Source organism: Dermacentor silvarum, chromosome 11 (genome assembly GCF_013339745.2).
Source record: "Dermacentor silvarum isolate Dsil-2018 chromosome 11, BIME_Dsil_1.4, whole genome shotgun sequence".
NCBI lineage: Eukaryota > Metazoa > Arthropoda > Arachnida > Ixodida > Ixodidae > Dermacentor > Dermacentor silvarum.
Window position 1 is genome coordinate 113634827 of NC_051164.1, and position 13019 is coordinate 113647845.

The following is a 13019-nucleotide window of genomic DNA, read 5'->3' on the forward strand; positions in this document are numbered from 1 at the left end:
TTCAGAATATTAATCTTCTTATTTAACAATATATTCGGTATTTTGATGCAATTCTTAGATTATTTTAGTTAAAAGCACACCAGGCTATGTCAGCAATGAATGAATGAATAAACCTTTATTTGAAGCAGTGACTTGTCAGTCGAGGTGGGAGGGTCCCTTATTCCAGGAAGCAAAAACAAATTTTTAATGGCTACTCTCCCAATTGACTTTCTTGCAGTAAAAATTTCAACAGAAATCGATCAGTTCTTGCACAAGTAAAATATTGAACAGGTGAGCCACAGTACAATCATAAAAGGGGAAAAGGAGCTGACTTTTGATGAGTATGCATGCTCAGTTTTTTTTTTCATTGAATTTGTGCAGTTCATGTTTTGTTTATGCAATGATGCTTATGGCTTGCAGGACACACCAGAATTAACTGTGCCACAAGGTATAGAGCCAGTCAAACAAGGTTTGCGTACCAGTGACTGAACAAGGAAATTGCGCTGCTTGCGAAGACTGGCTACCCAACTGAAGATATCCACTTCTTCGGTCTTTTCCAGCTCCTCCAGCAGCGAGTCGATGGCCACAAATGTTCCTGTCCTGCCTACACCAGCACTGCAGAAACAAACAAGGCTTAACAATGACTAATAAAGGTGACTACACCACTGTCGTCAAGGGGCACTAAATGAACAATACTGCTTCAGGCTAGATCTGCTCAAATTGAAAAGGGGCCAGTTTTATCAAAACCAAAAGGTTAATATGCCAATAAACAAGTGATCTTTCACAAATGCTATTGATAGCTAATCAATTAGTGTGGGGCATTCAACTCAAACGCTCGCAAGATCAGTCATTATTTATGTTAACCCATGGGTGAACACCTTAATTGACTCAAACCTATGTTTTCGGCAAGGGAAATGTGCTGCAAGTACCTGCAATGAACAAGCAGGGGCCCTCTATCAGAGACGTAATGCTCATTGACACGCTTGATGAATCGTAGCAGCCATGAAGGTTGGTCAGGTGCCAGGAAGTCCTTCCACATGGTGAAGTGAAATTGCAAGATCTCTCGCTCCTCAGTGATGCCGTCCTGGTTCAAATAAGAAAGAAAGCTCACCACTCAGAACAGACTGGACTTGCCACTCTGTCCAGAAAATCACAGGGGAAAGGGTTGCCTTAGCATGACAGGCCTGCAGTCTCTTGATATTTTATTGGCAAAAGTGATAACAGTGCTGTGCTTCTCATGTGGCCAAAGGATTTAAATCAAATAGCAAAATCACAACATGAATGATTAACAAATTCAACTGCAAGCAACATCAAGCAGTAATCTATGCATACACATGTGAAGATACAAAAGTGATGACATATTCTGGCAAGCTGAGCCACTTTGTGATAAGACCATTTGTTGCCTGTGCTTGAAGTCCGTGGAAATTGCACTGCACGACAAGGGCCTGACAGAATTGCTTTGAACAGACTCATGAAATTCTTCAATTTACGCAGAAAGCTCAGTGCTAAGCAATTTCATGCTTTGATAAAGAGGCTGTACAGAAAGGTCAGTGAAAGGAGTAATCATCCTATTTTGTATGAGTGGCCAAGTTTAACTATATAGAGACTTCGTTTGACTAAGTGTGCAGTTCTCACAGTACTATTTAGTTACTCTAATTTGTTTAAATGCAGCTCTAAAATGTCTCTAAATGTGAGCCATCCTAAATGGCTTCATACTTCTAGGCTTGTTAAACTGGCTAATGTAGCATGTAATGCCTGAACTAATGAAAATATGTGTGTAGAATTTTTACAATTCTGCACGTTATTATAGAATTTCACACAAACATGGGTGGACTGGAGAGCATAAGTACCTAGTTTATTTCAGTTTGCAACAAAAGTTGGACAGCAAACAGATTCTGCAGTCAAACAAATGAGTGTATAGCAAAAGTTAAAGAAAGGTGCATACCTGAGTGTGCTCAACAAAGAACCGTCGCACAACATAATCCGAATATCTCTTTGCTGTGACAACTCTGACAGTATACTGCTTTTCAATTTCTTTTACACCTTCATCAGACCAGTACTGGGCACACTTTATCTATATTGGGAGACAAAAAAGAAACAGAACATTGAAGAAATCTGTATTCAAAGACAACATACAGATGAATTACAGCCCATTATGGAAATCACATCAACTAAATTATGCCATGAGCAACAGTAAAATTGTCATAGCAACATTGAAAAATTGTTTTTGAAAATCAGTAACTGGTTACAACTTCTTAACTTCACCATGGTCCACATGGTGGAACACACAATAGAAACTTCCCAATAAAAAAGATGCCAAAGTATTCTGCTAGTATTAGCTGCAAGATATAGCCATTATGACAAGCATAACTTCACAGAGGTCATTAAGTACACGAAGTAAAGAAATAATACAATAAGCATTTAGTCAGAAGAGCATATGTCTAAAGGACGTTTTAAGAAAGATAGGCTACCTTGCCATTTTCTTCAATTCCAGTTAGCATCACTATAACTGAGACTCGGTGCTCCCAGATCATCCTCCAGAAGTCTGTCACAGTCCGATCCAGCGGACCTTGTGCACAGATGAAGGTCTTCTTTCCACCGAAACCCTGTTGAAATAAAGCAGGAAACATGAAATGTCAAGGAGCATCAGCACACAAATCATAATGCACTCTTACTAGCCGCACATCCCAATGAATATCACACCAAATATCACTGATGGGACTGCTTACAATAATTTGTTCAAAACATTGCACTAATGTACAGATCACATGAAACATCTGCACAGTGTGGGGCGGACGTGTGCGCATATTATACATATGAAGAATAAGAGGATTTCAGGGGGCTTGATTTATTTATTTGTTAGAACCATATGAATCAAAACAGATAATATATGGCAGACCTAAACATATCAGAGCAGTATAAAAGAACACCCTTCTGAAAACAAGGTTTAACTTTCTTTTTCACCGGTGCCGAGTAGAAATATTAGTTGAACTTGCATTTGCTACACATTACATCGGATCCTTTGAACTTCATTTTCAAATTTAATAGTGTGATCAAATAGTGCCACCATCAACGTTCATTTCACAACAAGCCAAAAGTATATTTAGTCACGTAACCTTGAAATTCATGCAATGAATTCAGCTACAGTTAATTTATTTGGCTACATTACAACCGAAGGTCATCATCAATCTTTATCAGACATAATTTTGCATACCATTTGCACAGCAGTTCACTGTTACCGTCAACTTTAACAATGTTCTAGGCCTCTTGTTCTTGCTTAGTACTTTGTCATTTTATTTTCTTCAGAAGGCCTCCTGTTAAACATGAGCACTTCACTTGCATAATTCATGTGTTTTATTTGTAAAACATGATTTAGTCAAAAGCCCAGAAACCTGTACTAGCTGTGAAATCATATTAGAAGCTACTATAAACTGACCTAAACAAATTATTAATGAATTGTGCTACCATATAACCAGGTTTTCACATAAAACACAACAAAGTTTATTAACTAACAATGCTTGTTCCATTGTACTGCTCTGCCACTTCTGTCCTTTAAGAATTATTAGAGCAATGCCCAGCTAACTCGGTGCCTTGAATGGTGCTGTGTTACCTCAACAAAATTTGCGTTGATGTAGTCAGAGCCAGGAATGCCGTCAATGGTGGACAGCTTGACCCTTGTTTGGTCAACTGCAAGAGGACAACTGTATAAGTTGAGGTGCACTCTATGGCATGCAGATCAACAGTCGCATCAGATTCAGATGCAGTCAATCCGGGCAAGCACTCACAAGCCTTGATGTCTGGGTAGCGATTCTTGTGCATATTTTCTGGGGCATCGGATGCATATGTTGTCCTGTCCTTGAACTTCTCAGGCAACATCTGTAGAGACAGTTAGACGCATATGCATTTCTTGAGCAACATACACTAACATAAAATGCAAGTGCAAAACATTGTTGCGATTTATCAGCTAGAGGCATTAAAATGGAGAATGACCAGCTGCACAAAAAGACCCACCGTTTCTCCCCGACATATGGCTATCAGTAATAATGGCTGATACGTTTGTCCGAGCTGAAGCACAGCATGCAAAAAAAAAAAAAAAGCTTGTTGATACAAACCTCAAATTCACTTTGAAAGAGTAAATCGCTGTCACAGTGACGCTTCACAAAGGCAGTTGGCAAGTTGTCCGCCGAGATGGGGATCGAGTTCGGAGAGTTCACAAAACTGCCTCCTGAAATTACAATGCATTTCAATTCTTTGTGCAACCTCTTTCCAATACCCTACCCAATCTTTGCTACTCCTATGGGCTGACTGTACCACAAAATTTAATTAAACTGTTTGCGTGCCACTTAACATTAGCCTTTTCAATAGTCGCATGCAATGAAGGTGCAAATGGCAGAACACATTTTCAGTACATGCAAGATTAACTTGCTGATCATATGTGAAAATCCTTTTTGTAGCCAGAGAAAGCGTGAAGACTAAAATCATGTACTGTAAGGACAAGTGGGCAGCAAGATGGCATAGTGATGAATCATAACAGAAGGGCAGATACAAGGGCTTATTGGTGGGCACTACAGAAATTTGTCCAACAGAAACACAAAAGCGGGCAGGAAGGAAAACAGCATAGAGGTGTTTTTGTGTCCCCTTTTCTGCCATTCTTTCTGTTTCTGTGCTACAAATTTTTATAATGCTTTATAGCGGTCATTATCATTACTGGTCAAGACCTCTACAAACTAATGAAGCCAGTGTGTGTGTCTCAATAACGCAGGCAGTTTGTCCATTGTGTGAAAAATCATGCATGCAGAAAGAATCATTTTATTCCACCATTAAAAAGGTAATGCAACAATTTTAAGAAATGATGGCAATATCTAGCAAACTAGAACTGTTTACATTTCATAAACAAAACGTATACAAGGGCCAATGAAAAAAACCTCAGCATATAAGTAAAGCAATATGCAATACTAACAAGCACGTTATAAGTCAGTCTTTGCTACAGTACTATGCAGTCACTAGGAGTCAATACTACCTTGTAAAGATAACAAGACCTTGGGCTACAATATTGCAATCCAGAATATATAATTTATTCTATGATTTTAGTGTAATGTGCAGCAGAAATGTGATAGTTCATTAAGCATGAAAATGCACAGGGAGAAGATTGTTAGAATAAGTATTGAAGACAAAGCTATACTTATTAGTAGCAACATGCTAAAAAAATAAGAGAGCCTTGCTTTGAAGTGAACATTAAGACAAAAAAATATACCTGTATAACCAATGCAAAAAAGGAAAAAATTAGAGCTAGCAAGAATAGATTATACTGATGTGCAGGTGACCATCCTTAAATCATAGTACTGAAATGCTAATGCTTGTGTAATGGTTGCTAGTGTTCTAAAACTGTATAAATGTAAATGCTAATGTTGGTTGTAGTCAAGATTAGTTGATGTTGGCAACCATGTTTTTAACACTAGAATATAGTTTATATCCCTTGCTTTTTACGGCTTTGAAGAGCACAGCTTGCTAAACCTTTAGCAACTTAGCAACTAAGAAAGATGTAGGTTATTAGTACATGTGTGTGTGTGTATGTATGTGTATTATATATGTAAAGTAAAAGAAGTACGGGTGCACATAGAAAAGCAATAAGATTTTAATTTCGACGGGGTTTAGCCTTCATCAAGGCCAGACCCCGGCCAAAACCCGGACGGAACGAATTAAAATGTTTTTGCTTTTCTACGCGCTCCTGCACTTCTTTTACCTTATTAAACACCGGATCTTAAGAAATACTTCCTTCATATATATATATATATATATATATTTGCCAGAACTTCTAGTATGTACTTGTTTCATCACACTTTATCATCATTTTAACACACAATTTATCTGTAGCCAAATGGTCTTCATTCTTCTACATTCCAGAAGAACAAAATATTGAAATGCAGGCTTGTTTTCAGTTCATTGTGAGTGGACTGCGCAACATGCAAGTATCCAATGCAGGAAAGCCATGCTTGCATGCAAGAACAACAGCCACAGCCAAAGCTACTATAGAGAAAGCCAGATCATGCTTAGCAAAGAGCATGTGTTCACTTTTCGCCCGGGGAACATGGCCATTCTTCTGAATGGTTCTCCGAAGAAAAGCGGTCAGACCCAGCCGCTCACCTTGGTCCTCATACAGCTGGCCATTTTTCTTCCTAAGGAGAAGAACAGAAAGATAAGTGCGACTGTGGCCCTCGAGAATGGCTATGGTAATATGAGGTCATACAACAATATTGAACATCTTCATCATCAAAGTATCAAAGACAGTTTGTAGAGCTTGTTCAAGGAACCCTCTAGGTAAACTTTGGTTTCACAGCGACATTAGTTGAAGGAAGGGGTCCAAAAGCATGAGTGGTTGCATAATTCAAAAATGATGCACACAGCTGAAATTACAGGCAGTAAAATGCTATGTAGCTAAAAAGTACAAAGCGGTATGACTTGTTTCTAAGAAAACACAGAGTGTTTCAGCAACCACTGAGGTGTCAAGTACAAAAAATTCTCTTTTGCTGGTGTGAAAGTTACAGCTTTTTAAAATAGAACAATTTACCATAGAACAAACAATAGAACAAATTAGGAGGCCCATAGTTGAGACAAATTCCTCAAAGGTTACAGCAGGTGTACAGTGCACAGCAGCAATATGTACGGTGAACAATTATTCAAGTTATCTGATATTTGGGAAAATAACTTGGAACGCTGTGCCTGTGAAAATAAATGTTACCAGAAACTTTTACCTTGCATGCAAATGCTTCTACTTGTATACTGAAATTTCATAGCTCTTCTTCAGTCAATTATTGGTTGATCATTTAAACAATGTTTGTTTTTACTAACCGAGCAAACATGTGAATGGTTGACCTATATGTATTTTCTGTATTGGACCAGGTTCTAGCCGCAAAGGCTATTGGTCCAAGTACAGTGGAATCTCATTGATACAATCTTCATGGGAACCGGAATATAAAACCTATCACCCAAAAATCGTATTATTCGAAAATAATCGTATATAAGAAAAAATCGTCTATAATGAAAATACGCGTTATCCTGAAAAACATATTACGCAGGATCATATCAACAAGATTACACTGTATTTTGTACTCATTTCTTGAACAGTTTTAAATAAAAACAATTTTTGATTGAGTGATTGAGTAGTGGTGGTATCTTACTTCATGATGCACACAATGATGACCATCATCAAAGCCACAAGGACAAGGCCACATATCACTCCAAACACAATTGCAGCAGGGCTTTCGGCAGTAATAGTGTTGCGATCAGTGCCTGTGTAGAGGAAATAAGCATAAGAACGCTTGCACCTAAGTGGACATTTCTTTACTTGTGGCCAAGATTAATAAGGGCAGTGTTAACTGAATAACTGTTAATGGCAAAACGACATTGAACAAGCATTGACTTGATTAATATTGGGCTCAAATGGCAAGTTGGCTCTTGGTCATTCATGAATAGCTAGTATACAAAATAAAAGGTTAATACAAGAAAGATGACAATGCATGTAGGCACATGGTCACAACCGTTTTCATTAGCAGTACATCAAGAGCATATACTCTGTCAAATATGTGTGCTCGGTATTCCGAATGTTACCTTTAATTTGGTTGGGGGAGGGGATGATGAATAGGAGTACTATAAAATAAGGTTAGTAGTGCATGCATATTTGATGAAGTACATTTATGTGCATGATGTACTGCAAATAAACTCAGTTGTAAGCTACACCTGCATCATTGTCTCTTGCATTGCCCTTTTATTTACACAATATTCATAAGTACCAGTCCTGGTTATCTCAGATGGTAGAGAATTGTTCTAACTAGCTGTAGTTGGCTGCTTAACGAATGCAAATTTCTGCGCTTCAATATTGGGTGCCCCTTAAAAATTCATGCAAAATTAAATCAGCTGAATGCTTTCATTGCTCTGATATGTCCGACAATTTAGCCTCAGGCAGCTAATTGATAGCCTTATCACTTTGCCATAATACTATAGTATAGGTAAGGGAGGTTGGGTTACAGTGAGTAAGGGCAAATTTTTTTACACCACAATGTTTGTTTTCCAAAAACTAAGCCAGTTTCAATTCTGTCTGGGTGTTAAAAAGTGAAAAGTAAGTTTCCCCTTGATATCGAAAAGAGAATATGGAAAAAAATTTGTAGTTGAAAACCAACAACTATGCATATTTAGGGTGACTTCTACCTATTACATTCTGATATAAATTGTCACATAAACCTACCTGTTTCCACTGGAGCAAAATAAGGACTCTGCTGAGAGAGCAATGATCCATTCGAACCCCGAACATGTACTTGAACAAAGCCAGTGTAGTTTGTGTTGGCCGCAAGCGCACCATCGCGCACATATTCAACGTCAACAGCAGGTGTAGACGGCTCAGTAATGTTGAGTGCATCGGCAGCTCTTCTGTTCATGCGCGAGTCTTCTGTTGAACTCCGCATAGAATCCGCAGAGCACACATGATTCCTTTCATCACCGAGGATCACCTCTTCCACAAAGTCTTCACTGCGAGACAAAACGTAATGAATAAATGTTACACAATGGCTTGGTCCCAGAAACACTGCACTCTATTGCTACAGGTGGCAACTACAAAGTGGTCTGTTGGTAAGTCTGATTCAAGGGTACCATGCCAGTGTTTGTACAGTGTAGACCGCTTATAACGTAAGTCGCCGGAGTCGCGAATATCTGTACTATAAGCGGTACCGCACTATCAACAAAATAACGATTTTCAAGCCCTGCACATATGCAAAACATGTAGACCAAGCATGTAGACATGCTTTGTACTATCACGCGCACATCGCGATTACGTTTTCGCCAGTGCGCTGGCGAAAACATAATCACAATGTAGCCGGTGCTCTTCAAACTCGACAGCTTTGCACCGAGTCAAAACGAAACTGTTTGCCTCAACCGCTGCGGAAAAAACCGTGACTGTTATCGACGCGGTTATAAACGGCGACTTTGCTGTGTTGAATGCACGCGCCCGACGCATGCACCGAGTCTGGATGAATTAACTACCATTCGCTGCAAAGACTGCAGTCGAAACCGCGGTCGCTATCTATGCGATCATCCATAGTGACTACGCAGTTTTTTTAGGCACGCGGCCGATGCGCGTACCGAGTAAAAACGAAACTACTGTTTGCCGCAACCGCTGCTGAGAAAACCGCGGCCGCTATCGACGCGATCGTGGATGACGACTACGCAGTTACGAAAGCCCGGTGCTAACGCGATATTATGCGCGGCGGTAAATGCAAGAATACAGGCTTTAAAGACATAAAGAGGCTCGAAGCGTTCTGGCGCTGCTGTCATTCACGTACGATTTCAACTCATGGCTGTGGCGATGCGGACTCCGTCGCTTCGTTTTGGTTGGACGCTAGCGCCGTTCTTGCTCTTTTGTGTCGAACATTTGCGGCGCTCCTCGCTTACCGAGCCCCGAAAGTAGTCCGAATTAACTGATGTGTGGCCAAATAAGTCCGAATTAACGAGAGTTTGATTGCATTGAATAATAAATACGCCGGCCGGCAGCATGCATCTTGTTGAGAAGCGTGCTCCCTGCCGCCCTTGTCAGCGAGATTTTCCCGTGGAAGCCACATTACAACTGGTATTTTGTCTGACGTGGCTGCACTGTAAGCGGTATGCGTATACATGGAGTGCTATAGGAAAATTAACGGGAGTCTGAAAAGACTGTACTATATCTGGTCCTGCACTATAAGCGGTTACGTTATAAGTGGTCTATACTGTACAATAATTGTAAGGACAATAAATATTGGTGCTTCGTTCTTTTCATAAATGGTGCAGAAGCCTGACAATGATGCACTCTATAATAACGTTGGTGATTCACTAATTGAAGAGCAAGATATCCAAGGCTTATTCAAGAGTTATTCTATTTATCTTTTAGCTTTGCAATAAGTATTTTACTAGGCTAACAATAAATATCAGGATAATACATAGATGCTTTTGGGAAAAAATAATAGTAACAGTCCAGGACATTACCTTCCGTAGTTCACCCTGTTGCATCAGATGGCAGTCAGTTAAACTGGGCTTTTCTATGGCTGCTTGAATGAATACTATACAATTGTATTTCTAGGCTGCCAACAACTATATTGACACGTATACATGTTTATCTTTCACCGGTGGCCGCTTTCCACCGGCTAACAAATGTTAAACGTTATCGCTCGGCGCAGGACGCGCCTGTATCGGAAGTTTCTAGAACGTTATCGATGCTTCTTTCCATTGCCTGTTTTCACCGACGCTTCTGTTATCTGATTGCATGACTGACGCGAATTGTCTAGAACTTTCTGGAAGACACACGGGCATCAGGGATTAATCTAGAACCTTCGATGACTCAGGTATAAAAGCCGACGCGTTTCGCCGCTGATCAGATTTTCGACGATCGCCGACTGTGTTCGCCGCTATCGTTGTGCTTTGAGTGTACATTGATTTTGTGGGCACAGGTTCGCCCAATAAACAACCAGTCTCGTCGTACACAGTTTTACGACTGTTTTCTTCAGCGTCACTACTACGTGACAATATATACGAGTGACAAATTTTGGTTAAGAATAATGCTTTTGCTAAACAAATGTGAATGATGCAGGTTTGGCACAAAAAATGTTCTTGGAACAGATTCATTAGAAACAGTGCTATCTAAAGTGTTCAATTTATCAAAATTTCTAACAATGTGGATGTGAAGAGAAACTTTCAGTATTGCTTGATCTTTCTCAACATTTTAACGAACATCCCTTTTTTCCCCTTCATAGATAAACCTATGGTTCTACATTATGCAGAAATTTCCATACTGAAAACAAACTGGTATATTCTGCTATATCACAAAAGCCACAGACATAGCTCTATCTCCTGTGGTTCAAAAGAAAAGTAGCATGTTGTAAATTCTGAAACAACCACATTGCACTGTAAGTGGCTACTGTACTGCCCACACCAAAAAAGAAGTTTGTGTGCTTCACACCTGCTGATGGCCTCTGCAATGTAAGCTCCATTGCTGCTTATACGATGAACCTCATGATAGGATGTGATATTTAATTGCCTTTGGTCCTTGGGCAGAGACTCCAGTGTCTCTCCACGGGCAAGCTTCACCACAATCACTCTGTAGCACCTGAAAGGACACAATGAACGGTTATACAATACAAGGTATAACTTATACAAGGTAAATGTGCTACGAAAGCAAAAAGCATTGTTTCCTATAAAATGTATATTTTGTGCCTAGATGAAGTCAATCGCAACATACTGCACTCACCCTTAACTCTTTCCCTACCATGGGGAAAGTAGGTGTTTCTTGTATGTTACGTCAGATGTTTTTTTCTGAAGGAACTACTGCACTCAATATTTAATGTAATACATAAACAGAAAGCAAAATGAATGCACTTTTCACGCATAAAAGTTTTATTAACAAAATGTATGTCATAAAAAGGATATAAATTGTTAAATCAAGATTGTGCACAAATATTGAACAAAGTTTGTAAAGACACGTTTGTATCTCCTAAGAAAAGAATGTTACGAAAATTATGAGATATACAAAATGTATTGCCATCTATTAGGGACTATCTCCGAAAAAATCAAAATTTTTCATTGAACCGGTATTCCACTACAAAAATTTAACTGCAAGCACTACATTTGGGCGTGCAGGGCTGCGGCCGCCGATGTTCCTAGTTGGTTTACGTCGTCGTCGCTTTCAGACAAGTCCGATGAGAAGTCAGCGTCCTCTGACTCGCCGCTATTCGATGTATCGATAAGATCAGCCACAGAGGCAGCAGAATCGCGATATCTGCGATCTCTCGAAGTGCGTGTGCCGTTTCCGGAGCCGGACATTTTTGCGTTCTGCTTTGACGATCGCGAAGCTTCGGAAAGTGTTTAAAATCGCCACCTGGCAGGAAAACAGCGAACTGCTTAGACAACAAAAACAGTTTCTCCTCTTTCACATCCGGTGGCGCAGTATGTCGGTGAGCGGCGCGGAAGGTCTCAAAAGTGGTTTCAAACCATCGATGGAGGGCTGACGGTGCCCAATGGGCACGGTACGGAAATAGTTAAAGTATGTTGATCGATGCAGTGAGCTATATGTAGTAAATAGGTTAATCCTATGGTGTGATATACACTGTCGTATTAAATTTGTGTTGGTTTTCTCATTAGTATGTACTGCACGTTCAGACAGCTTATTACTGCTGCTGGACTCCACCCTAAAAGACAGCTTGTGGCTTTGGTGAGCCCATCTATCAAAATTGTAAAAAACTTATTTTTATTATCATTTCTATAGTTATTCGGGTACTTCGACAGTAATGGTTGAGAATTTTGCTAAGAAGACCTACACACACGTTGCAGTCACTGCACAGACCCGTCGACTACTGTGCAGAGCACACAGCTCAGCTCCTTGAAGTTCCGGTGTATGCGGGTGGCATTTGGTGGTGGCTGCATGGTTCAGAAATGCCTGGCTACGTGCATGCATGGACATACAGATTGTGTAAGACTGCACACATTTATTTTCATGAGCTGTGCAAAGCCTCAGTGTGCTAATGCTGACCAGTACCTTCATTTTTGCTGGAGTAGTCCACTTTCATGGACTGCACAACAGTGTACATACGGGTTCGTACTTGCCACAGCAATGCTAAAAGAAAATGTAGTATGGCATAAGATAACTTTTCCTACACACATGATACCTACAGGATGTTTCCATTCCTCTCTGACACTCGTTTCAGGTGAAGCTTGAGCTGCCTGTGCCGCTTCTCACGCTCCATTCTCTGAAGGTTGAACTTGGGCAGTTGTGCTGGGCCTGCGGCAGATGAATCATAGTAGGAAATACATTAAATTGTCAAAAAATTACGCAGATCCCATGCACTGTGGGAAGCGATGTAAGCGAAGCTTTCTGTGCTGTTTGCTTAGATTGATAATAATTAGCAGTGATGTTGACGGTGAATGTACAATTTAGTACAATACGAGATTGGTGAGTTGATTTTAATCTTTACCTTGTGTGCACCACTGCTCTGTCTGCGTAGTACACAGAACACACAGCGAGACAT

At 40.0% G+C, this 13019-nt stretch overlaps 1 protein-coding gene across 1 annotated transcript in view; it reads right to left on the minus strand.

Annotated features, from left to right (window-relative positions):
- Positions 1-13019, minus strand: part of LOC119432839 (tyrosine-protein phosphatase 69D) — a 106485-nt gene that overhangs the window by 20765 nt on the left and 72701 nt on the right. Inside the window, exons 10-21 of the mRNA XM_037699994.2 lie at positions 12664-12772; positions 10958-11104; positions 8222-8502; positions 7158-7269; positions 6124-6155; positions 4092-4204; positions 3765-3855; positions 3590-3666; positions 2451-2585; positions 1925-2053; positions 909-1063; positions 459-594 (exon numbers count right to left, since the gene is read on the minus strand). Coding sequence (XP_037555922.1) covers positions 459-594; positions 909-1063; positions 1925-2053; positions 2451-2585; positions 3590-3666; positions 3765-3855; positions 4092-4204; positions 6124-6155; positions 7158-7269; positions 8222-8502; positions 10958-11104; positions 12664-12772 — 1517 coding nt within the window. The remainder of the gene's footprint in view (positions 1-458; positions 595-908; positions 1064-1924; positions 2054-2450; positions 2586-3589; positions 3667-3764; positions 3856-4091; positions 4205-6123; positions 6156-7157; positions 7270-8221; positions 8503-10957; positions 11105-12663; positions 12773-13019) is intronic.